The 27,504-nt window shown below is 38.7% G+C and overlaps 1 protein-coding gene across 2 annotated transcripts; it reads left to right on the forward strand.

Annotated features, from left to right (window-relative positions):
- Positions 1 to 46: 46 nt before the first annotated feature.
- On the forward strand, positions 47 to 27,503 carry niban1b (niban apoptosis regulator 1b). Of its 2 annotated transcripts, none has more exons than XM_058414005.1 (14): positions 47 to 230; positions 14,381 to 14,511; positions 15,040 to 15,168; positions 15,393 to 15,507; positions 15,994 to 16,158; positions 18,298 to 18,413; positions 20,644 to 20,751; positions 22,307 to 22,469; positions 22,815 to 23,002; positions 23,549 to 23,695; positions 23,964 to 24,074; positions 24,189 to 24,296; positions 25,301 to 25,412; positions 25,849 to 27,503. In XM_058414005.1, the coding sequence occupies exons 1-14, from the start codon at positions 176 to 178 to the stop codon at positions 26,907 to 26,909; spliced, it is 2,709 nt and encodes a 902-aa protein (XP_058269988.1). In that variant the 5' UTR covers positions 47 to 175; the 3' UTR covers positions 26,910 to 27,503. The 2 variants fall into 2 exon arrangements, with proteins under 2 accessions (XP_058269988.1, XP_058269989.1); XM_058414006.1 differs by having other exon boundaries at positions 48 to 230; positions 20,647 to 20,751.
- The last annotated feature ends 1 nt before the right edge of the window (position 27,504 follows it).

Raw genomic sequence — 27,504 nt, forward strand, 5'->3', positions numbered from 1 at the left:
AAGCAAAGCTCTAGGGAATCGATTCGTTTACTTTATGAGTCACTTATGAAGATCCGACTCGTGTGTGATTCAGGCGTCAGCGCAGGTCGTTCTTCTTGACGGTGAAGACGTACGAAGTTTGCGACCAAAGTGAGTTAACGGGAGTTACGGACACAGAGAAAAAGCGATCTTCACCATGGGAGTTTCTGCCTCCAGTCTTTTAGACGAAACTAAATGCAACTACATCAGAGGTAGGTAGTGTTTTAAGGAGATATCTTAAAGACTTTGTAGTGGAGCAGCAATAAGGGGGAAAATGATTCATTGGTTCCACTGTTACTTTTATTTTCTGCTTTACTCTGTGTAAAGTAATTGTATAGTTTGGGTTGTTTAGATGCTCTCTGCCTTCTGTCTAACCTGAAATGTAATTCATCTTTTGGCTTTTAATGATCTGGACAGGATTTCTGGACAGGACATTCATGAGGTTTTAGTTTCCCTAGAGAGCAGATGGACTTCAGAGAGGATGTGGATCTTTTAGGTTAATAATAATGTTAGTACATGTCTTAGTATAAAAACAATAAAAACGTTCTAGTCAGCAAACGTTGATTGCTTGTCTTTCATTGTAGTTAACATATGGACAGTGTGCACTAATAGCTGATGTCGAAATATCATCATAATATTTGATGTGTTTGAATATTCAGTTTTAATAACAAAACATAAACAAAAGAAACAGTGAAGACACATTCAGGAGATTTCTTCAACATTTACTAAATATTTAAGTATTATGTGAAGGATGTTTAAACTTTTGGAACAGAGTCATTCAGTCATTCATTCATTATCAGTTGCTGCTCAGAGTTGTGGTGAATTATCCAGGGAATAGTGAGCAAGAGGCAAGAACACACCCTACCCTGATTGGGACGCAAGGCACCACACAGATGCATTCACACATTTATCGACAGCAAGGGGTAATTTAACGTAGCCAATCCACCCACTGGCATGTGTTTTGGAAGTTAAATGGAACTAGAGAAACCAGACATGGGAAGAACATAATAGAAACTTTGGATTGTACCCGTGACACTGCAGCCACCGTGTCACCCCCAAAATCACTGCTAATTTAAATTAATATATCACATTTTCAAGGGTGCTCATACTTTTTGTTGTCAGGGATCCAAAAATTCCCAAAACAAACCCCTGAGGACAGATTGTTTATGACAGTTTATGAATATGACCTAACTCGTCAAATATTATGGTCATTATTTAAATGTGTACAGTAATATTGTGACTGCACACTTTGACTGTTGCCTTGTACCCATGTGCAATGACAATAAAGTCTAATCTAGCCTAATATAATATAATGGACCCAAAGTTTATTTAGAGATAAAAGGTTCAAGTTGACATTATTTATAGGCCTACTTTGTTTTGTGCTAATGAGTTTTGGATTAAACTAATTTATTCAAATGAGCAGTCAAATTGGTTAATGACTAGACAACTGAATAATAAATAAAATAATGCTGATATAACTGGGTTGTGATTTCCAACAGTGTAACTGTACATGTGAAAATCACTGACCCCCTGGCTATGCATCGCATACCTTTGGGGGTCCCCAAATTTCCAGTATAACTCAGTCTTACCCTGCACGACTCACATGACATCCATTTCACTTGGATGGTATGCGTTAAATTCTGCACTAAATGGCGTTCAAATTGATTCAGCAGGACTGTGAGAACACTGCTACATCTGTCCAACTCTTTAGGCTTAGAAGCGTGGAGGGTTTTATGTCATGTGGGGTTCAGCGTGATGAGAAGAACGTGTTTCCTTCCTGTGTTTGGGAGCAGCTGGTCCAGAGGATTGTTTGCTGATTTAGGGGAAGTGTCTGATAAAAGAGGAAACCAGCTCTGTTCTGCACCCATCTGGATTGTTCTGCTTGATCAATGGAGTGCAGCTACTTACTTCCTTCTGCACACTTTTCACAACTTACTGTGAAGTTGGGTAACAATCCTGATGCCAAACTGACTTCTTCCAGTGATATACTGAAAAGAAGAGAATAGAGACTTAAGCAGAAAGAGAGAGATTGGAGAGGTAGAAATCGAAAGAGTAATGAATGAAAGAAAGACAAAGCAAATGGAGAACAGAAAGAAAGTGACCTCAGTGTGATCTGAAATGTGATCAATGTGATCATGAGTCTGACTGAAAGACAGACTGAAAAGACAGACTAGGACACAGAGATATGGGATGAAGAGAGAAGTGAAAAGCAAGGAGAGCAGAATTACTGGGTATAAAGGACACAGATAAAGCTACATGCTGTATAATGAAAAATACCTTACAAAAATTTTATTAACATTGTTAATGGTTTCATCAGGTCTTACAGAGATAAGTTTATGTAGATGAGGAATTTCTTTGGAAACAGTATTTCCTAGATACAATGAGAGGAACAGAAAGAAAGGGAAGAAGGTCCTGTAAAGGGTTACACTGAGCAAGAGACAGACAGACAGATGTGATCGGATCCTTTTACTGAAATGAAGGAACCCAAACTTGTTCCAGCATAACAATGCCCCTGTGCACAAAGCAACCTCCGTGAAGACATGGTTTGCCAAGGTTGGAGTGGAAGAACTTGAGCGTCTACAACAGAGCCCTGATCTCAACCCCAATGAACACCTTAAGATAAACTGGAAATCCCAGATCTTCTCCTGATAGCAGTGCTTGACATCAGTAATGCTCTTGTGGCTGAATGGATGGATGGATGGATTTTTAGGAAGCTGTTCACAGTGAAATAAAGTGTTATCCAGTGTTAGAGTAAGTCTGTTACGTCAACTTTGAGAGTGCCTGTTGTGTTTTGATATACAGCCTCACCTAATAACACATCTATTTATGATCTATAGTGTTGTACCAAAGCTGCAAGATTAGTGGACCTAAGAAGTAAGAGCAGCTTGTAGATACCAGTACATTATGTCTAGATCATCATGCACTAAAACTGCAAACTGTGTTTATGTCCAGATCTTGTTGGGAGAGAAATGTTTTGTGATGCAGAACATCTTTATTTTACTCTTATGCAGGTGGGAGCATGTAGTCAGGAGTGAACTGTTGGGCATGGCTCATATGAGATAGCACAACCACAATGATTTATAATTATGTATTTTGCATGATGTAATACTGAAGGCTATAGGTTTATTTTTGAGCTGCATTAGGTTTAGCAAACTGAAGACACATACTTTAGACACCGGATATGTCACGGCTTATGGCAGTGGGAAAATTGAGGAGATTTCTATTTCTATGTTCAGTAAGTAATTGGTGAAGAATAGGTAGATAAAGCAGGTTAACACATTGACCTTATTCTAGACTCGACAGCACTGTTTAAAAGAGGTTTGATCTCACAGTTACTTCAGTGTGACATGGGCCTCGCTACAGGATATTACCTCATGCATTAAACCCTGAGCTAGGTTTTGTAGAAAAGACCTTAGAGGGTCATATGGTAGTGATCACATTGAGAGTAGCTTATGAAAAGTGAATAAAATGAGTTAATTAATGAAGCAGATGCATGGCAGTTTTCTAAATGATGTCATGATTTATTCATCAGGATCATATAGGGTCAGAATCTGTTTGAGATACTAAACAACTTTACAGTGAGTGTGATGCTTTAGACATGCAGTTTGCATATGTGTTAGCTATGTTAGACTATAGATATTTTTTCATTCCCTACAAACTTTAAGATTCTATTTAGAACTGACATGCTTAGTGATGTCATATTTGTCATAATGTAAAAAGCAATGCTGCTGATCCTATTTGATATTGCTCAAATATACATGTAAGTGTTTTAACATCAAGGAGTCATGCCGGTATTTTATTACAGATGTCCCAGATGTTAGTTGTAGATAAGTCTTTGCAGCTTTGCTGATTTGTTTCAGTCTATAGCTGACGATGTGAATCATTCTGCTTGCTCAGGTTCCGTGGTAGGTATTTGGAAGCTTCTCTGTAGTGACTTTCTACCATTAAAGCTGCTTGTAAAGCGATTCAGATGACACATCTGTTCATCTGAACTCCAGCTGCTTTAGGCCTTTCAGGCTGCCTGGACCCTCTCAAAAGCTTTAAAGATGGTACAGGGCTCTGGTTTGGGTGAAATCACTCGCAATGTGAGCACAGAGACAAAAATGTGTGACTCAGAAAATCTCCTGATGTGCTTCCCTTCTGTTACAAAGTTGACAGTGTGTTTAGAGACAGAGTGAGACAGGGATTTAGTAAGACAGAAAGTCAGAGAAAGAGGAATCTGTGAATTGACTCTGACCAAACTGTTTCCAGCTGTCATGTTCAGAAAAGAAGGCGGACAGAATGATTTAGGATGCTGTCACTAAGCCGAGCGTCTTTGTGGCCTGAACAGCCCCTTATTATCATCCTGCAAATCGGCCACATCCTATATTTCAGCTGCCAATGTGGTCCACCTGATTAGCTTTCAATATTTATTCCCGTGCATTTCAGCGTGCGTGTTTTAAGGTCACTTCAGGATAAGCCCTCATTTCTGGCTTGCATTAGGGCCTGGGGAAATTACTCGCACTCACTGACAGGCCGTTCTGATTCCAGACTCACTCCCCTCACTGCCTCCTCCCTGTGAGAGACGCACACGTGTGACATGTTTGTGTTTCCACAACTGGCACGTTCTCCATATGCCCTGCTGAATAGTTGGGGGTTGAAATTTTCCACTATTTGCAGTTAATATTCTCCACAGAGTTTAAATACCTAACCACGTGGACATGCTAAAATGTTACAGATGCACCTTTATGTCTGTAGCTTTGGATATCGGCCATAATGTTTAATAGAGTCGATTCATACACTGCTAGTAGACAGACTATGCTAATGTCACCCATCTAATATCCAATAGTAGTTAGCCTATGTTGTCCATTATCCAACCAACAATCTATATCTGGTTTCTCAGGTTTGAAAGCTGTTTCATTTTAACCTCATTATTTTTCCAAGATCTTACTGTTCAGAGGATCAGGGCAGAAAAAAAGAGTTTGTGCTTCCACTTGGCAGCTATTAATGGCATCTAAGTTCAGTACATTTTATACCTTTCTGACAAAATGGCAGGAGGAATGTGTGTGAGAGTTATACTAGTCAACTGATGGAACATCAACATTCGACCCACAGTGTTTAATGCATTTTTAATCATTTTCATTCCTAAACATTTTGAAAGTATGAAAACAGTCTCAATCTGTCCTACATACATATTCAGAGTCCCTCTGCTCAAATCTTATTCTGTACCAGCTGCTCCTTTTCCATGTTACTGTATATGTTGACCGGCTGAAAGCAGCTCTCGCAATCTGATGTGGTCAGTCTGGAACTCTTTATTTCTCACATCTTTCTGGTGGAATGAGCCAAAAAATGCATCTAAATCTTGAAGTCTGGAACTCCAAGCCCTGCTATCAATTTATTATGAAATATAAAGTTTGACACTGAATAAAAGTAGATTTATGACTAGTAACCATTATTTCCGCTATGTGTTTGTGTAATGTGTTCCTGAATAAGGCAAAATGTCCAGGGAAAAAGAATCACAACTCATCTGTTGCTTGAGCACTTTACAGAAAGTGTAAAGTCATCTTACATTAAGTTGTCACATATACATTACTGCACAGTGAAATTCTTTTTTCACATACCCCATCTTTTGGGGTTGGGGTCAGAGCACAGGGTCAGCACCCCACCCTGGTTTGGAGCAACAGTGGCAGCTTGGCTGTGCTGGGGCTTGAACCCCAATCTTCCAGTCAAGAACCCAGAGCCTTAACCACTTGAGCTACCACAGCATGCTACATGTTCAAAAAATATTGACATAGCAAGAAAGAAACAATGTACTGATGTGAATGAACCTTTCACCTAGACACACACATTCAGAATGTTAGATTTGAGTTATAAAATTGAAATTAATTTAACATGGGCTTAGATTTTCTAGGGTCATGTGTCTTTTCCGAAGTGGTTTCAGTGCTCACTAAACCATGTATACTAGTTTTCCTCAGCGAATGAATGACTTAATTGTATTCATTTTTTTTGCTATACAGATAATAACAGTTCAGCACAACCACACAATGCACGTCTATTACATGCAATGAAGAGCCTTCTTGTTTAGCACAGCATCTTGACACTATTTTCCCACTTCCACAAACCTTTAACTGTTGCATCAGTGCCCCAGTGTTCATCACTACTTTGGTACATATTAATGCTCTATTCTGCCTCTGGTTACTTTGGCTTTGCCTGGTTTCCATAACTCCTTGATCTCCCACGTAATATTTATCACTGCACCGCCCCTTACTACAGGAAGATAGAATGTTCTACCAAAAGCCTTGCTCCATTTTTAGCACTTCATTATGATGCATAGATACAACCATAGCTGCATAGAAGACCATTTTGCCATCTACCATCGGCGAGCATCTACCATTTTGCCGTACTATTCAGGGTTTTCCCAGTACGCATATTAGTTGCCACTATGTTGACCTTTAACTTTGATTATATACAGTAGTTACTAACCAAAAGCACCACATGTTAGCTTTATAAAAATGAACATATTATTTAATCTATAAATAGATGATATATTTTTTAACTCTCCCCTGAACAACAATGTAGATGTTTCCTCTTTGAGCATGAATGCAAGAAAAAAAAGTGGTTTCATACCAGTGATAGTTTAGAAACCTGTAATAAAGTTGAAACCTCAACAGCACCTACATTCGTGTGTTACATACATACAATAGTAACACATTCTTTCTACAAATAGTGACTTTACATAGTACAAGGGGGAAAAGCCTTATTAAATGAATGATACTGTGATATTGACACATGATGCCATGAAATAAATGTATGAAAATGGAACAGGACTTTCACCATGTTCAACTTTAATAAATCACCCAGGAACATAATGAATATAAACTTGTATTTTAGCATGCATAATGTGATTTTAAATTTATTGTTCCTGTTCTGATGAACTGGCATCCCATTCAGTGTGGGTTCCCATCTCATGTCCAGATTCACCTCAAGACACAAATGATGTAATAGAAAGATGAGTCTTATTTTTTAAAACGTTATTGTTTAAGGTTTTCAATAACCGATCAGACTGAATCGGGATAACATTTTAACCTTACTGTAAACTAGCCTATTTTGTTTTTTAAAAGCAGTTTTATCTCACAGCTGCTTAAGTGCATAGAGGGACATGCTACAGGAAATTACTTCATGCTTTAAACCTTGTGCAGAACATCAGCTCCGACTCCCTGCAGAAAAGGTGTTAGCGAAAACGCATGGTTTTGAAAGCTGCAGGACATAAAAGCAGATCATAGAGCACTGGTTTGTACACTTTGTTTTTTTATGACCTGACTGTGATGTGAGAAAAACAGGATATTAATTAAAAGGGTTTTTTTTTATTACAAAAAATTGAACTGTTTTTGCTTCATACCAGTGTGGCAATTGATGGGGTCAGTTTTGGGGGTCGATGATATGGCCATTGTAGTATTGTATCAGGATACTTGACATTTTCATGAGATATGAAAAATCAATCATAAAGTAGGTACTGAAGTTAAAGGTGGTCTTGTAATAATCATTAAAATAGACGTTATAATTTAGAAACCATGAAATAACTGATCCACATTATTGCAATGCAGTGCATCTCAGTCCTTTCTTCATTTCTAGCTATTGTTAAAAAATTTCTGACCCTGAATTTAGCTCCACCCTTTACCATAAATGGAAAGGCTAAGCTCTGATCCTTTTCCTTAAAACCAACTCAATGCATACATAGATTTTATGGAGAAGGTGTGAGGAAGTGAAGTCTTTTGCACTGTTTTCAGTTTGTCTTAAAATATACCATTATCCTGTAGCCCTGATTTAGTCTGCAGTCGTGTGCATACACATCATTACACACATACACAGAGCTGGAAGCAAAGGATCAGTGCAATAAATACGAACAAAAGCATAGCCCCAGAGACCCCCCTCTGCAGGATTTCCAGATATACAAAGCACTGTGTGTTTGTGTGTTGCAGGATGCAGGGCAGTTTGAAACCTCTCCAGATGTGAGCATAAAGACCTAGTACTCAGCTGTGTATTGTTTACCACTACTATGAAAGTCACTTGCATGAACTTTGTGCATCTGCTGAAGGCATCAAAAGAATGAATTTTGCACGCTGTTCACAAGTAGATATCCGATCTTATCTGTGATGCCGGCTTTCAGTCGAAGAGAACCTTCAGATCAAACTGGTCACATTTAGAAAGACCTGAGTTGCTGCTCCCATATATCGTTTGGATCTAACTCTTCTGCTCATTGTGTTTCCATTCAAACACCATAGACTTCAACTTTGTAACAGACAGACAGTGCTGCTCCTTCCCTCATTTATTCTCTATTTACTACATACACCGATTAGGCATAACATTATGACCACTGACAGGTGAAGTGAATAACACTGACAGCAAGTGAGCATTTTGTCCTCAAAGTTGATGTGTTACAAGCAGGAAAAATGGCCAAGTGTAAGGATTTGAGTGAGTTTGACAAGGGCCAAATTCTGATGGCTAGATGACTGGATCAGAGCATCTCCAAAACTGCAGCTCTTATGGGGTGTTCCCGGTCTGCAGTGGTCAGTATCTATTAAAATTGGTCCAAGGAAGGAACAGTGGTGAACCAGCAGCAGGGTCATGGCCAGCCAAGGCTCATTGATGTGCATGGGGAGCAAAGGCTGACCTGTGTGGTCTGATCCAACAGACCAGCTACTGTTGTTCAAATTACTGAAGAAGTTAATGCTGGTTCTGATAGAAAGGTGTCAGAATACATAGTGCATGACGGGTCAGGGCTGTTTTGACCAACACAATATTATGCAGGTGGTCATAATGTTATGCCTGGTCAGTGTACACTGTTCAACAGATTAGATAGTACTACACAATATAATTAATAAATGTCTAGCACTATCTAGTAGACAGTAATAAAGGAAACACTTAAATCAATTCCACAGCCTTTACTAGTGACAGCACCAGAAACACATGTGACCACCATTAGATAAACATTTTGGCCATGTGACCAACCTAATTAGCAACCTAAGGCCACAAAATACAGAAGTATTTAATTCTGCTTACTGTATTAAATATTCCACTGAATTTTCAGCATTAGTGATCATTTAACTTTTTTTTTTATTAACATGTAAATATGAAGTTCCTGACCAGAAAGATAAGAGCTGAAAGTATAAAATCTCTGCACTGAATTTATAAAACATGGCAGATCATAATACTATTCACCATGCAGAGAGCATAATATGTATACTGAGAAATCAGACATTTGTAGAAACACTACAAAACGTTGTCGTAGTGTATTATTCAGCAAATATGGAGTAAATTAAGACCCTTTGCTAATCTTTAAAACTTTGCCAAAAGCAAAGAACTAAAATAAAACCCACAACATTTATCCCCAAATCTAGCTGATTGGCCAAGACATGAAACAGCCAAGAGTTTTTATTGACCTTAAATCTTATTACCCTATAAACATATCCAAATCTTCATAAATGCTTTTAAATGCATTCCACCCTCTTTTCCACCACCGTTGTTGGTTGCTCACGTTGCCAAGACAACCGCATTGTTTATTATACGATCTGATATGCCCACACATTTCTGATATGGTAGACAGGGAGATATTTGTAGAATTAATTATAATTAAAATTGCAGTGTAGTATAAGTATATTAAATCTAGCCTTGGCTGAGAACTTAAATTAATGCCTTAAATGTAAAGGTATCACACTAATTTGCAGGTCATAGCTCAGTAAACGTGAATTTTTGGATTTTAGCCAAGCATTAGTGAGGTGAGCCACTGATGTCGGCTAAGGATGCCTGTGGTACGGTCGGCATTTCAGTTCAATTCAGAGATGTTCACTGGGGTTGAGGTGAGGGCTGGATGCAGCCACTTCTACATCAACCTTCACAAACCATGTCTTCATTGAACTCGTTTTATGTACAGAAGCCTTGTCATGCTGGAATAGGTTTGGGCTTCTTAATTCCAGTGAAAGGAAATCTTAATGCTACACCATTCAAACACATTGTATACAATTATGTGCTTCTTTGTGTACTTTGTGGCAACAGCTTAGGAAAGACCACATATGGCTGTTATGGTATGTCCACAAAACTTTTGCCGTCTAGTGTATATTATAATTTTCAGAAACTCACAGTATTTACTTAAGTACTTGCTACTTTGTTTGCTGCTTGTGTTACGAAATGATTAAGATTTACTCTTATAAAACGGCTGATTTTGGGCCTGTAGCTCTATCCCGTCTCACTCAGCATGTTCCACTGTTATCTTCATCAACATCCTGCAATTATATGCGGCTATAATAGTGGCACAATTATATTCAATTACACCTACAAGCCTTCTGCCAAACTGAAAAAGCTCTGTGTATACTATGCCTAATGCTCAAGCTAAAAACCTGCACGCAGTATGTGAATAATGTAAATATTAGCTCAGAACCCCAAAGATATTAGGATAGTGTATCACTTAAGCCAGTTTTCAAATGCATGTTGAACTGCATCCTGAAATACTGTGTGATCATTTAATTTTTTTTACAAAATGAAACCTGAATATGTGTGATTATGATTGGGGTTACAGTTTAGTATGAATTCATCTAAGTGTTGTAGGAAAGAGGAAAATTCAAGGCTTACCTTCGCTAATTTATTGCCTGTGTGAACTATAGCTAACTCTAACTGACAATTATTAGCAACAGCTAACATCATGTTAGTCCAAGACCTTTTGATTTGCTGTTGTAAATATGTCAGTTATTAACAAATTAATACATGAAATATTCATTTTTAAATGTTTTCTTAACCATTTCTTAAATGTTTGTGAGAGCTAAATACTTGACCCAAAAGACTTTGCTATTACTTTATTTACACCGATCAGGCATAACATTATGAGCAGTGACAGGTGAAGTGAATAACACTGATGATCTCCTCATCATGGCACCTGTTATTGGGTGGGATATATTAAGCAGCAAGTGAACATTCTGTCCTCAAAGTTGATGTGTTAGAAGCAGGAAAAATGGGCAAGCGTAAGGATTTGAGCGAGTTTGATAAGGGCCACAATTGGGATGGCTAGATAACTGGATCAGAGCATCTCCAAAACTGCAGCTCTTGCGGGGTGTTCCCGGTCTGCAGTGGTCAGTATATATCAAAAGTGGTCCAAGAAAGGAACAGAGGTGAACCGGCGACAGGGTCATGGGGGTAGCCAAGGCTCATTGATGTACGTGGGGAGAGAAGGCTGACCCATGTGATCCAATTCTACAGATAAACTACTGTTGCTCAAACTTAATGCTGGTCCTGATAGAAAGGTGTCAGAATACACAGTGCATGACAGGTCAGGGCTTTTTGGGCAGCAAAAGGAGTCATAATGTTATGCCTGGTCAGTGTATACTGTAATTCTGATCTGGCTCCTGTATCTTTTGACCACCTTAAATTTAGTTCCACATGGCCTTGCGTCTTTTCCAGCTTTATTCTCCGAAACAAATCATAATTTAGGTTACAGTATTTATCACACAAATGGAGTAGTCTGAGATAATTCTGAGGTAAAACAGCATCCGGCTTGCTATATATAGCATTTCATATATACTAATGTGACATACTTTACTGCATATTACTGTGAAGACTGTTGTGTAGAATACAGTGTATATTGGAAGTGTAGCATGTAGCTGTATACATAGCATTGCGCCACACCCAGAGCCATCATGGATTGTTTAAAAACAGGCTTAATGCACCATAAATCCTCATGGTTGTGTGAGAAAGACTGAGTGTAGGTTGATGTTATGTTAGCATGTATTCAGCAAAATAAGAAGATTCTCTCTCTCTCTCTTACTCTCTCTCTCTCTCTCTCTCTCTCTCGCTCTCTCTCTCGCTCTCTCTCTTTCTCATCCTGGAGAAACGTTGTTTCATTTCACTATGTACTGTGTCAGCTGTATGTGGTTGAAATGACAATAAACCCTCTTGAATCTTGAATCTTTCTCTCCCTGAAATGAACTGTCTCTCTCCCTGAAATGAACTAAACATATTTATATCGACATATTTGTGCTCTGCGTAATGATTGTTTTAATGTATGGTTTGGTGCTATATTTTTGTTCTTCCCATGAGAAGTCACTCTGAAATCACAAACGGCTAGTGCAGTTCCAGTGGTGTTTTTATTTGGGGATAAATAGTCAACTAAGGGATAATACTTAGGTTTTGCTCCGAAAAACAAAACAGTAATTATCTTCATTAGTCACGCACCAATATTTGCACCAGTATACAGATTAATTGAGTTGCATTAGAGACTGAGACCAGCTAGTTAGCGATCAGTAAGATAACAGTGAGATGTTGATAATGGTTGAACGTTATGGGCAATTCAGGAAACCAGAAAGCATTATGACAAATAGATAGTATATGTTAATTAAAAGATTAATACGCAAGTTGTTCAGGGAGGATTAGTTTTTACTGTTGCCTTTGCGAAAGCTTGGGTACAAAAAAGGGATATTATTCTGCATGGCTGCATATATTGCAACACACTTGACCACATTACTGCACAGTCACTTCCTGAGCTGTTGAGTGTTGATTTTGTAATGGATGAGTTGGAGGGAAAACTCAGAGTTTAAGAATTATCGCTAAAGGTGGAATGGATTGACTTTTATAAGAGCTGCAGTGTGTGTGTGTGTGTGTGTGTGTGTGTGTGCGTGCATGTGTGTTGGTTATACTGCAGTGTAAAACTTTGCTAGCTTGCTAGTTCGCATTTCAGAAGTGAATTAAGTTTCATCAGTGTGTCTGTGTGTGTGTGTGTGTTGGTCATAGTGCAGTGTAAAACTTTGTTAGATTGGTAGTTCGCATTTCAGAAGTGAAATAAGTTTCAACAGTGTCTTACTCTGTGTGTGTGTGTGTGTGTGTGTTGGTCATAGTGCAGTGTAAAACTTTGCTAGCTAGCTAGTTCGCATTTCAGAAGTGAATTAAGTTTCAACAGTGTCTTTGTGTGTGTGTGTGTGTGTGTGTGTGTGTGTGTGTGCGTGCGCGCATGCCTGCTATGTGCCTTAAAGAGGAAAAGAACAAATCTGCCAGTTAGGAATCTCACAGGAAACCGTTATCTCATCCCTCTGCCTCTGAATTCATTTATCAGCACAAGATGAAGAGCAGGCTGATTAGATAACAGGAATCAGATTCACATTTAATTGAATCATTATATAAAAACCGTTTCATGTGTCCCATCTTTTCAGCATAAATCTGTAGTTTCTTCTGGAGCTGGTTATTTTCTCTGCAATCTACATGCCCTAAAGACAGGTTTTCTCCATAATATTATGAATAAATATGTATATAATATCATGAACCTACTATAACATATTAGACAATTGTTGTAGTATGAAGAAATAAAATGAGCTCATGGCTTCATTAAAGTTAATGTTGATGAATTAGAGGTCACAAGCAAAGCCAAAGAGACAGGAAAACCTATTATCACACTTATCATTCTGAATGGAGGAAAACACATTATTCTCTCTCCCTCGCTCTCTCTCTCAGGCATTTGTTCTCTGAAAAATAAGTAGATTTATACAAAATGGAGAGAGTCATTGGACTTGAGAGTGGAAATAGGAGGAAATGCAGACTCCACATCACTGTGCCATGTTATTTTGGCAGAGCAATGAAGCGTTAAGTTTCAGCCCAAATTTCTCCATAATGCATCATGGGGTTGGCTCTGACTGTAGATCTGTTTTTCCTCTTACAAATGCAACATCTAAAAAAAAAAAAAAAATCCCAACCAGACTGTGAGGATATGATGGATTTTTAAGACACAAGGTCATACCAAATGGGGAATACCAGTTATATATCGTAGCCGTAAGATACAATAAATGAGTCCATGATAACAAAATGACCAAGTAATGGCAACATTCTTGGAATATCATTTGTTTTAGTTATGTCTTTGTAAGATATACTACTAAAGTTAGTCCAACAGCAGTGCATTTGTACAACGTTTTACACCTGTGTGACAAAATAAAGACGTTTCATATAGACGATAAAACCTCCAGTGTGTTTGGTTTCACAGTTCTTTCTTCACTATCAGTTGTTAAAATGAATGAATAAAAAATGGTAAATTCATATATTAGGAGCAAGAAAACAAACCGAACGCAACCCAAACCCAGTTACTCTCGTAACTTCTAAAGCAATAAACATTTTACACAACCACTAAGATATGAAATGTCTCACCACAACACTTAAATTGGGTGTTGCTGCAGAGAAAGACAGCACACCCCAGCATTTTCATTATATATGCATTTGTAGTGTTCATTTTAGAGAAGACGCACCAGCATAGTGCCTAAAGTAGTCTTGGGGCACTGTGTATACAATGAATATCCAAGCTGTATGTATTAAACGTATATGTGTGTGTGTGTTTGTGTGTGTGTGTCTGTGTTTTCAGGACGGACTGAGGCCGAGCTGAACAACTTCAGCCCTCACTATAAGAGGCAGTACTGTGTGTCGCTTTTCTCACAGCTGCAGGATGAAGTGGAGCAGCAGCAGACAGTTAATACACAGCTCCTCAAACAGAAGGTATTTTACCCAGTGCACACTGAATTACAATGATGAGCCTTTTACATGGGTGTTGTCATGCTGAAACCAGTGTGGGCTTTTTAGTTCCAGTAAAAGGAAATTGTAATGCTATAGCACACGAACACTACACAGTTGTGAGCTTACATCATTGTGGCAGTAGTTTGGAGAACAGGGCAGTGGTGGTGGGTTGTTGACCAGATGATTGGGGATTCAAGCCCTAGCACTGCCAAGTTGCCACTGTTGGGCCCTTGAGCAAGGCCCTTAACCCTCTCTGCTCCAGGGGTGCTGTATCATGGCTGACCCTGTGCTCTGACCCCAAGGATAGGATATGCAAAGAAAAGAATTTCACTGTAATGTATATGTGGCAAATTATTACCTTTGGCCATATAGTGTATAGTTTGGCTACTGAAACTGCTGAGAATGTAAGAATGCAAATCTCAACTCAAATGTCTTCATGTGCTACAGGGTATTGTACACCGGTTTTTGTATCACTAAACTGTGTGTGTGTGTGTGTGTGTGTGTGTGTAGGAGCCACCACAGGCATCTGATTTGGTGTATAAGGACAGCATTCTGTACTTTGATGACAGTAAGAAGTGGAAGGAGAGGTTTGCGACAGTGCGGGCAGACTACAGTCTGGAACTTCATGACAGCCAGGAGGTACAACAACACAACCCAATAATGCATGAAATTATTAGGAAAATAAGTCACTATGGATTATAAGATGTCCAACCAACTTATAATCATAGCAGAAGCTATAGACATCATTTTACTGTAAAAAAGCAGCACCTGTTGCAGCACAAAAAAAGTAAGCAAACTGAAGTATTACTGTTCACTCATTATCTTTAAAGTATTATTTGATTGCTTTGATTGCTTGATTACAGACTTTTGCAAAAGGAACTCCTGCACGTCAAATACTCCAGCTCACAGGGGGTACTGTGCTGACCTCAGAGGAGAAATATTCTGCTCTAGTGGACAAGGCTTTCCCTGACCTGAACAGTGAGTTGCTGTGTTGTTTTAGATGTCTTAAGCCTTATCAGGACTCAACTATTTGCCTTTTTGGCATTTAAGCATGAGAAAAATGTTTGACTAAAATGTAGACAAACAAATCAGATTTGCTGACTTGGAACAGGGTTTAAAAAAATAAATCAGATTTGCCCTGCTGTGTGAACTTTGTGTGTAACACTGATGTCCCAAGGTTATGTAGTGCACTTGGGATTATTTGCCATTTTGTAGTTGATGTAGTGATGTTTAAGATAAAATAAGGAGTGTACCTATGTGCAATAGGTTAAGACCAGACACTGAAACAAAGATAGGGATAGAGAGTAGGGCTCTGACCTGTCATTTCCTCCCTTAATCTCAGTGAGATGTAAATACACTTTGCATCTCTTTCCCAAGTTCTTTCCAAAAGAAAAGAAAACACACACAAGCCAACCAAAACCAACTGAACACACCCTCTCCCTTTTCACCCCCCCACTTCTTAAGGTTCGAAAGAGGAGTCCGCTACACCCATGGTGACTGTTCCAGGTCCATTTCCCGTCTTCCTGAAACTCCCGTACAGGAGAGATGCCTACTTCAGCTTCAAAGAGGAGGACCAACAGATTCGCTTTGTCTCTATTCTGTCTGACTGCATCCGCCATCAAAACCACGGTGAGTGCCGTGACAAAAGGTATTTAGTAGAGACGGGCCAATGTTTAAAATTTGAATGGGGAAACACCTGACACTCAACATGTCATGTCACCAACCTCACTCTGTCTGTCTATCATACACACACATATTCACCAACACTAAATATAAGTTTAGTGAATTTACACACACAGTCTCACAGAGACTCACAGTCAGGCACATGCACCTCATTCACACTAATTCACAGAAATACAGCTGCTACAATTTAGATATGGAATAGATTGGATGGATGGATGGATGGATGGATGAATAGATAGATAGATAGATAGATAGATAGATAGATAGATAGATAGATAGATAGATAGATAGATAGATAGATAGATAGATAGATAGATAGATAGATAGATAGATAGATATGTTCCTTCTATCACCCTAAAAGCTTCTTTACTTTATTCTTCTGTGGAAGCCCTTAAAATGTTCAGCGTGAAACCGAAAAACAAAGGGTTTCCTTCAAGAACGATGGGACTGATAAACAGCTGAAAAACTTTTTTTCAGTAGACCGATAAATAGAGTAATGGAGAATGAGCTCAAAGTAGTCCTGCCTCCTCGAAACTGTAAGGTCGCTGCTGTTGTTTTGTCAGTGGCCTTGGTAACGCTCTAATAATATCACACGTACAGAAACTGCTCTTCCTGCGCTGGAGGAAAGATGGTCTCGATGATTTGTCATTCAGTGGTTTTCATGGTTCATCCTCCTCTGCAGAGCATGGTTACACATGCTGTAGCATCGAGCATGGAGTACTGTTTCACACACTGCTGTTGTGCTGCTTTAACACCTGCTGATGTGTGTGTGTATGTTTTTATATTAGTTAAATACCACAGGCTGTTTATTCATGGAAAGCGACTGATCCTGTCAGTATGCACAGGATACATAAAATTAAACATTAAGCATGACGATGATTTGAAGCCTTGTATAACTTCTTAACTTCTTCTTGTGTATCCCTTATAGAAATAATAATGTAAGAAATTCCTTATGTAAGTTAGCACTGGTTGTGTAATTGATGAGCATGGCATGTTGGAAGAGCTGTTTCTTAACCCGGGCTCTAATTGAAGCACTTTTTCAGTTTCATCACTTTATTCTTCCTTTCACTTGGTTTTGGTATCATACTGACCACAAGGGAGAAGTTACTCACAAGCTGGTCATGCAAGCACATTTATATAAAGATATTTTTATTACAGATGCACCAATGCCAGATACCAACTGATAGCTGATACTGATCTGATAATAATTTTGCAAAAGGTTTCAAAGGTTTTGTTGTTATGACCTCCTATAATTATTTTCTATTACCTAACAACAAAGAAATAGTCTATTAGTATTAGTATTACTTCACAGTAAGCGTATGCCTCTTGTTGCTTATTTATGCAAGGTTTCACTGGCATGATTTAAGTATTCTTTTTTTAGTGCTATAAAAATGCAGTATATGGCCAAAAGGTTTTAGACTCCAGACTCTCACACCCATATGCAGGCTATCCACAAACTCCTGCCACAAAGATGGAAGCACTCATTTGTCTGTAGCATTAGGATTTCCCTTCGCTTCAACTGAATGGCCCAAATCTGTTCCAGCATGGCAATGCCCCTGTGCACAAAGAAAGCTTAATTAATCGGTGTGGAAGAACTTGAGTGTCCTGCACAGAGCTCTGACCTCAACCCCACTGAACACCATTGGGATGAACTGGAATGCTGACTGCACCCAGACCTCCTCAGCCAACATCAGCGCCTGACCTCATGCTCAAAAATCCCCACATCCACACTCCAAAATCTAGCAGAAAGCCTTCCTTTAGTACTAGGGATTATTCTAACAGCGAAGGGAGATTAAATCTGAAATGAGCACAACAAAACTTTTAGCTATATATAATTTGAATGTTATTTTTAAAAACATTTACACAATATGAAGTTTGGCCTCTTAAACACAAAAATGCTTCTTTTCTTTTTTTTTAGTTCATCTGTGTGCATGATCTGTGTCGCTCGTCACCACACACATGCCATGTATGAAAACACATCAGTGATTTGCATGGGGAAATAGGTCACTGATCTTATATAATACAAATCCAGCATTCTAGACTGATGTATCATTAATATTTGCCTCCTTCTCTGTCTACATTCAGACACTCTGAAGAAGACGACCTGTGAAGTCCAAGCCTTCCTTAAGGCCATTCATTTCTACAGGCAGGAGAAAGGACATTATGAATCGTGGGAGATGTTAGTGGGCACCGACTGTCAAGTGAGCATCTTTATCATGTTTTTAATCTATTATTAATAAGTTTGTGTGAAAAGAGATGTGTGTCTCTGGAGAAAGGGTGTGTGTGTGTGTAAAGAGAGAGGTGTATGTTTGTGTGTGTGGGGTGTGTGGGTGTGGGTATGTGCCGGTGTGTGTGTGTGTGTGTGTGTGAAGAGAGAGGCGGTGTTCCCAGCTGTCAGACAGGCGTATCTGAGTCACAGCTCCGTTTAACTGACGTGACCACAAGGGAAATATTTTCTTTTGCCTCTGCAAAGTTTACTTTTTGGTTTTGACGCTAAAAAAAACTGCAGTTACAGTGGGAAATGCTCCTGTCCTTTAGCCTTATAACTATCAAAACAACTTCCCAATAAATTACAAAGAATATGCTAATAGGAATTTTGTGTATGCTGCAGGGATAAGGGTGTTGGATATATGGTGCTTTGACCAAACACCAAGAAACATTCCTAATGCATTGAATAATATGTGGTGAATAAAAATGATTCTGAAATGTAACTCAGTTCGTAGCTCACTATGGTTCGATATGTAAATTCGCATGAGATTCTCTGGAAAAACAACTGCACACGTTTTAGAGAACTAGCTATGCAACAGAGCATGCATTACGTACGTCACCTACACAGGCTCGCATTAACTTTCACTGATTTATTTAAGGTGTTTCTCTTAGCATGTGCGATCTGATTTTGTGTAAGATTTTGAATACAGTAGCGAATTGAGATATTTGGACCATAATAACAGTGCTCTTATTATCCTCCATATCCTACAATATCCCATACCATATTGGGAAGTAAAATACGGTGACTGCAGCCTGAGCCACAGGAAATCCAGTAGCCGTGAAGGAAACACCTCCTCTTTCCTTTTCAGTGTTGCTTACAGAATCTTTGCCTTTGTATTACTTTTTTATCTCATGAACAACATATTGACTTGTTATGTAAGGCAAGTGATAAGCAGAAAAGTGATTTTGCATCATGCATGTGACTGGCATTTTACTTTTACATAAAAAATGCAGGAAGCTTGGTCAAGAGTTCCTAAGTTATGTAGGTACTATAGCACTAGGACTCTCATATTTCTTTAAAGATTGCAATCAAATTTGAAATTTGTTGAAAGTTTATTTGTACCTTCTAACACATGAGTAGCTCTGGCTATATGTTTAGAGTGGTTGTCCTGCTGGAAGGTGAATCTCCAACCCAGTCTCTAACAGGTTTTCTTCTAAGATTGCCCTGTATGTGGCTCCATCCATCTTCCCATCAACTCTGACCAACTTCCCTGTCCCTGCAGAAGAAAAGCATCCCCACAACATGATGCTGCCACCACCATGTTTCACAATGTTCAGGGTGATGTGCAGTGTTAGGTTTCCATCACACATAGCGTTTTTACATTTAGGCCAAAAAGTTCCATTTTGGTTTCATCTGACCAGAGCACCTTCTTTCACATGTTTGCTGTGTCCCCCACATGGCTTGTCACAAATGGCAAATGGGACTTCTTATGGCTTTCTTTCAACAATGGCTTTCTTCTTGCCACTTTTCCATAAAGGCCAGATATGTGGAGTGCACTAATCATTGTCCAGTGGACAGATTCTTCCACTTGATCACTTGGGCTTCATGATGCTGTTTGTTCACTAATGTTCTCTAACAAACCTCTGAGGGCTTCACAGAGCTGCTGTATTTATACTGACATTACACACACAGACTCTATTTATTAATTAGGTGACTTCTGAAGGAAATTGGATCCACTGGATTTTAGTTAGGGGCATCAGAGTAAAGGGGGCTGAATACAAATGCATACCACACTTTTCAGATTTTTATTTGTAAAACATTTTGAAAACCATTTATCATTTTCCTTTCATTTCAGAATTATGTGATGGTCTTTTTGATGCTCTATCACATAAAATACATTTACGTTTGACGTGACAAAATGTGGAAAAGCTTAAGGGACTTTTACAAGGCACTGTATATGGCTTTATATACACTTATAGCAAATGGCAGTTTTGCTTATAATATAAGTTGCTGCTTGTTATTTCTAGGTCTGACTGTTAGACAAACTGGTCTTATGTACACGTAGGTGAAGGTTCTCTCAGTGCCACTCACAGTCCTTTTTCACACAGATTGCAATAAAAAGTTGTCAGGTAAAACTCTTTAAGAACCGTTACCAAAGGTTTTAGGTAATGTGAGTTCCTTGAACTAATGTGTGTGTGTGTGTGTGTGTGTGTGTATTGGAGCAGGTGTTGGCCAACCTGGTGATGGAGGAGCTGCTGCCATCTTTGCAGACAGAGCTATTGCCCAGACTGAAGGGGAAGAAGGCTGAAAGAAAGAGAGTGTGGTTCATGGTGTGTTACAGACCTGCTTGACTCAAAACCTACTGAAAGTTATTAATCAGCAGTAACATGACTTAAAATTGCATACACAATATTCTTACTCACATTTCCTTTCAGCAACTCTAATGCACTACTGAAATTTCAGTAGTGTGGTTTAAGTCTACTGAGAACATAATTAGGTACTGATTTGTTTCCATTACATTGTGAGCAATGTGTAAAATTTCTTTGAGAATACAGCTACTGTATACTCCTTCCCACATTATCTTCAGTAATATTTTTGTCTATTTTCCCATTTGCTTAAATGTGATTAATCTGCTTACACTTGATTGATGAGTATTTTGTTCAGGCGACTCAAAACAAAAGGTGACCATCTGAAATGATTACTATCTGAAATGTTTAACATAGGTAACTTTATTTCTGTGAGGGAGTGGGATATGTATTAATGGCATGAGTGTATTGGTTGGCTATTCTTGTGTTGGATGCGTGTGTCTACTGTGTGTCTTTATGTTTGTTGCATTTATTTGTTGTTATATCCACTTCAAATTTGCACACGCCTTGTGACTTTGTATTCACAAATATAACAAAAAGGGTGGATATGTTTAAACAAAATTGAGATGACTGCCATAAGGAGTTATACATTATAGATTTTGGCAGCTTTGTGGTTTAGTTTTAGCCCATTTCTCCTGCCAAATCATCATGCTTCAATACCTCAAAGCTACAAATGTCCCCCTGATGAACTCGCAATTTTAAAATGATTGATAAATTATTCAAGGAAAGAGATTGGTAAAGCCATAAAAGGCCTTGTAGAGTTATTTTGGCTTGTTGTGTTGTTGAGACATCAGTCGTCTCCCCGATACAGTTTCTTGGACGATGTGATGAAATTCTTTAATATGTCCCAAATATTGCTGTCCAGAGTATGTTGTTTCAAAAGAGTTCAGAATTCTGTACATCTTTTTTAAATTGAAGATTTTTGCTTGAGGTATAGGAACAGACATGATTGTGGTGCAGTTTATTGCTTATTGCTTATTTGTCTCTGTTTATCTGTTGTTCCTGCTGCTTTCAGGTCATCCTGTGACACCTTCTGAGTGACCGATAACCTCTCACTTACCTTCCTTATTATAAGTTTCAGAGATTTTAGCCACACCTGTTCGTGGTGCAATTAGTTGTGGTTTCATGATTATTTTATCATTATTATTTGTTCACAAATCAGTTGTACTGGCAGGGATATTTAAAGATGTTTCTTTGGCTCTCTAGCTTTTTCAGTTTGAGCGCTACTTAATAATGTCCCTGAGGAAGCTTCTTCACCTTCACCATTATTGCTACTCGTTGCATGAACTCCTCCGAAAGAATATTTAAGCATATCTTTATTTATACTTATTAATAAATCTTTTTTTTTTTAATTCCTATGTAGAAGTGTAAAGTCAAAAGGCATTATGTGTGTAAATTTGAAGTGGATGTAACAATAAACATGTCAGAATACTGATATATACATTACAGACATCACAGTACTTAATAAATTAACAAAAGAATAAAATTGTAGGTAAATGTGCGTACTTACCTTTTCCAGACGGTGGAGGCGACGTATGAGCTGGTGCAGGAGCAGCTGAAAGAAGGACTGCAGAGACTGAAGGAGGAGTGCAGTGAGAAAGCCAAACAGCAGGAAACACGCATTCGTTCTGACATGGACCAAATCATCGATTCCTGGAATTTCCTCAAGTCCAAACTACAAGGTGAGGAATAGAGAAAAGAAAAATGATAGATTGTTAAATGAGATCCTCACCCTAATGTGGAGGAAAAAAATCTTTTTAAAAAACATGCGCAGTATCATCCAATCCAACATAATTACATAGAGTGATGATGTTTATGTAAATGTCTTGATTGCCAGGACTAAATATCAGGTATACAAGGCATATTAGTTCATACACGTAAATGCAGGTGTGTCCATGTCTCCTCATATGGAACAACACTACCAACTGGAAATGCCTTGAAAGCCATAGACCAAAGTTGACCAAGTGCACATGCCTTGAAAGCCAATTTTGTCCATGTTGGAGTATTTATATGTGCATGTTTCTCAGGCCTTGTCTCAGAGCCAGTGATGAAGTTCTGCTCTGAGAGTGTATCTCCGTATCTGGCCTCCATTCTGGAGGAACTGATGGGTCCAGTGAGTTCAGGCTTCCAGGCCGTGAGACAGCGTTTGGAGACAGAGTTAACCCGAATCTGCAAGGACTTCCAGCCGGGAGGAACTAAAGAAGAACTTACTAAAGTAAGACTCAGGAAAAGAGTTGAATAAGTTGAAATGTTATATCTGAAAGTTGAAGATGTAATTGATATTGTATATCAGAGGCACAAAAAACTTTCCCACCAAGCATTTGCACTGAGGCGACTATTACTAATCCCCCTTATTCACTGTGACCAATTACTGTAGACATTTGTTCCACATCACTACACTAATAAAGTTCTGTTACTCATAGGCTGGGAATAAGCTGATTCATTATCAGAGCTCTCTTGTATGTTGTGGGATTGGTACATCTTTAGTTGATGGTGAAAAGTACTGATGTTGCTGCCCCCAATATCCTCAGTAGTGCATTATATTCAACCAAAAACAGTTGGTTATGTGGGTTATAAGGTTTATAGAGATTATAGGTGTTACCTTATAAGTAAACAACACAGGTTTTAAAAATCTACAACAAATTAATTTGAAAAATTATTCATTTTTGTAGCCCTATTTGCAAGAGATTTGTGTTTGAGAAAGTATCTGAACGTTTATGAATGTTGGTCTGATGGTGAATGTTGCTCTCTGAATCATAAGGCTTTAGAGGAGGTGTCTCATGCCCAGATGGAGGACTGCTATCAGCATGTCATCGTACTGAAGGAACAGCTGCAGGAGCTGCGCAGCCGCTTCAGGTTCTCCAACTCCACATTGGTGGTGCACAAGACACAGAGCCATATGCAGCAGGTAGGCCTCATGGTGCAGCTCCGCTCTAGGGACCATCATTTTCCTGAGCACTCTATCCCTCTCATACTGATTCACTACAATGCCTGTTTTTGTTGTTTTTAACAACCTCAGCCTTAAAAGCACAAAAATATTCTCCAAATAATCAGTTATGGTTCTCATTAAAATGGGGCTTCCTCTGCAGTTTTTTCCATAATATATCTTGTAGAGATAATAATCTGTGTCAGTTGTTCTAAGCATGCTTGTTTTATGGGTGCTTTGCTTATTCTAGCTGATGGAGAATGCTGTGTACACTTTCGAGTTGCTGCTTCAGGCAGCCATGAAGGATGAACCTGAGAAACTGGCCACAGTCATGGAGAAAGCCAAGCTCCGAGTGCTTAAGGTGAACATACAGTATATTAATCATTTGAAATTTTACCTAAACTAGTCTGTAAAAAGATTATATAATAAATATTAGCTTGTGGATATCAGATTAACCCCTATTTATCGTCTTCAGCAATATGATTATGATAGCAGCACAGTGAGGAAGAGGATTTTCCAGGAGGCTCTGGTGGACATCACCCTGCCAGCGATCAGGAGAAACCTGGCACCCAGCTGTAAAACTGTAATTACTAGCACTCCACACACACACACAAACACACACACACAAGGGCAAAACATGAAACATAATATCTCATTTCATGTCCCTGGGAAAATAGTATAAATATTTCAAAGTCTATGATAGCAATCCTGAGTGTGATAAACAGCTAGTAGAGCTGAAACGCAAGACAGAATGAAGATTAAACAGCTGTACTTATCACATGTCTTATAGTAAAGTCTGTTCCCTTGGCAGCCATATTGGCAACTCTCCTGGGCAGTTATTTCCATATATATATATATATATATATATATATATATATATATATATATATATATATATATATATATATATATATATATATATATAAGATCCCTATCTACTTGAATGGACAGAAGAAGTACTTTTAAACTTGGAATTGAAATGCTCTACTCGCTGCTCATTTCTCCATAACAATTGATGCAGATTTTTGACAAAACCAACCCTACTAATGTGAGATGGAAATGAAGCATCATTTATAGTATAGATGAGCCAACATTCCATCCTAATAAATAATCTTAACAATTAAACAAATCCTTATTTCATATTTAAAGAAACAGTGAAATTAGTGAATAACAGTAAAGTCTGAAAAACAGATGACTCAAGTCATTAAAACCTCATAAAATTTGATTTAGTATTAATACAAAATGAGCTGATAAAGATCCATAGCTGTCCATCTGATTCGCATTTACAAATAATATTTTTAGTTGATGCTCTGGTTTCCAGTGTGTGCAATTGTGATCAGTGTTATTTGCTATTTTGATAATTCTCACTTATAATAACCTCATATACTTGCTCATCAACCTCATATACTGTATTTGCTATATCTATTGCCTTTGGTTAATTACTGCAAAGTACTTATTTCTCAGTTGGTTAAATGTCACAGGTAGAGCCATGTCTGAGATGTTAGCCCTGGCTTTTTCCTCATTACTAGTTTTTTGTCTTGAAAAAAGGACATACTGAATGAGATTTCCCTCATTGTTTTGCTGTAGGAGCTGCAAAACTATGAGCAGTACATCTTTGCTGATTACACAAACTTCATCCAAGTGGAGAACGTCTATGAGGATATCTTGCTGAACGCCCTGAATAATGAAGTGAATAAAGGTAGGTAATGTATAATTCCCCTTAGAAGCAAACATTAGAAAGACACTCTCTGTCCACTTTATTATGAATACCTGTATAGCTGCACAATCATACGGTTATCTAGAGATCACATTTTTTTCCATTCTGATATTTGATGTGAACCTTACCTGAAGCTCTTAACTTGGATCTACATGATTTTAAGCATTGTGCTGCTACCAGGTGATCGACTGTGTGAAGGTGCTGGTGTTCCTAAAACTGTATTTAGAGTGTATAATGATTAGTAACTTGAGAGCTCCTGAGAGGTTCAAAGTACTACATCTGGAGATTATGAGTCCGTATCCTAAAATGCTAAAGTCCAAGAGATATTCGTCCTGCTAGCTACAGGCTCCACTGTCTAGCTTATTTCATAGGAATGTCTTTTTTGCCACAATCTCACCGTATCTTTTATTCCATGCAGTGGTGAAAGAAGCGGCCACTCTGAAGAAGCACAACTTGTTTGTAGACAGCACCGAGCTGCAGTGTCTTAGTCAGAGCAGTCTGACTGACAGCCGCACTCCACCTCGCTCAGCCCCCTCCAGTCCAGCCAAAGTACAGTCTTCAGTTGTGGCACAAAAAGCTGAGCAGACTTCCAGTTCTGTGTTGGTGGAAAATGGCAGTTCAGAGAAGCAACCAGTGGAGGAGAAACAAGAGTTTGCAGATGAATCATCTCAAACAGTTGATGCCCAACTGTCTAAGGCCAGTGAGCTTTCAGAAGTTCCCAGTATCCCATCTTGTGCTTCTGCAGAGACCTCAGATCTATCTAAGGTCCCTTTAATATCTGTAACTGATTCCTCAGAGCCAGTGGGTGAGATTTCTGTTGATGCTACAGCTCAGAGCCAAGCTATGCCATCCACTGTGATTTCTCCTGTAATCATCGTGTCAGAGCCTGAGTCACTTACAGATCAAACCAATTCTGTCAACGTACCAGTTGAGCTGAACCCAGAAAGTCCTATTCCTCCAGCATCTGTGGAAGAAAATCAGACTGTCTGCGCTTCAGAAGAGACAGAGGTTGACGCTGAAAATAAGTCTCACTCTGAAATCTGTGATCCTGCACCCCCTGAGGAGCCACACAGTGGTACAGTCCAGCCTGATACAACCAATGATGGAAATCCTTCAGGTTCCCAGACTAAAGACACAGATGACACTCAGACTGAAACACTTTCCTGTGATTCATCTCCCCTAAAAGATGACACTGTGGTCAGTGAGACAGCAGCAGAGATCGTGATGGAGAGCTCCAGCACTACCAACACAAACGGACTCCCTATGATCCCTGATCTTTCAGCAGGAGGTGACATGACTCCAGAGTCTGCGAAGGTAGAGCCTGAAGGCACTGCAGATCCACACCGAGACTCTATCTCTGAGGATTCAGATGGAGAAGAGCCGCTTGGCAGCGTAAAAGCCATCCGAGATCTGGTGGTGGAAATCATTGAGGTGGAGGACATTGTGAATCCCTGTCCAGATAGTAGGGAAACCCAATAAATGCCCCTTTAGTGAATTAATTCCTAGAGGACTTACTGAACATGAGCTTTTATAAACAACTAAACAAAATCGTACTGCGATTGCATCGAACTCAGTTACAGTTTTAATATTGTAATTAAATCTCATCACACTGACATTCCAAGAATAAAAAGGATATCAGAAGTTTATATCATTTTTCAAATATTGTTTAGTTAGCACAACACTTTGTATGTAACACATATTCTCCTTCGATTTCTCCTCTGAATTTTATTTGCAAATGCTTGTATATTATTTAGTATAAAATAAAAGCTCTAATGAGGGAACAATGTTTTACGCGGTACATCAGTGAGCCCCAGTGCCACTGAGTGTGTAACCTTGAGTAGGTGAATGTTTAAGTACAGTACGTCTCATATATATATTGGTTTTGTAACTGCAATCAACTGATATTTTCTACCTAGCATGATAAGTCTTCAAAATGAATGAAATAAATTCAAAATGTGAGTCTTAAATGCAATGGTTTATTGCAATGGTTAAATGCAAAGGTAATAGAGATTCCTGATACAGTTAGTATGCCTGTGTAAAACATTTCTGCAATTAAAATATTTGCTTAGCTTAC

The sequence above is a fragment of the Hemibagrus wyckioides genome, linkage group LG17, assembly GCF_019097595.1.
Source record: "Hemibagrus wyckioides isolate EC202008001 linkage group LG17, SWU_Hwy_1.0, whole genome shotgun sequence".
NCBI lineage: Eukaryota > Metazoa > Chordata > Actinopteri > Siluriformes > Bagridae > Hemibagrus > Hemibagrus wyckioides.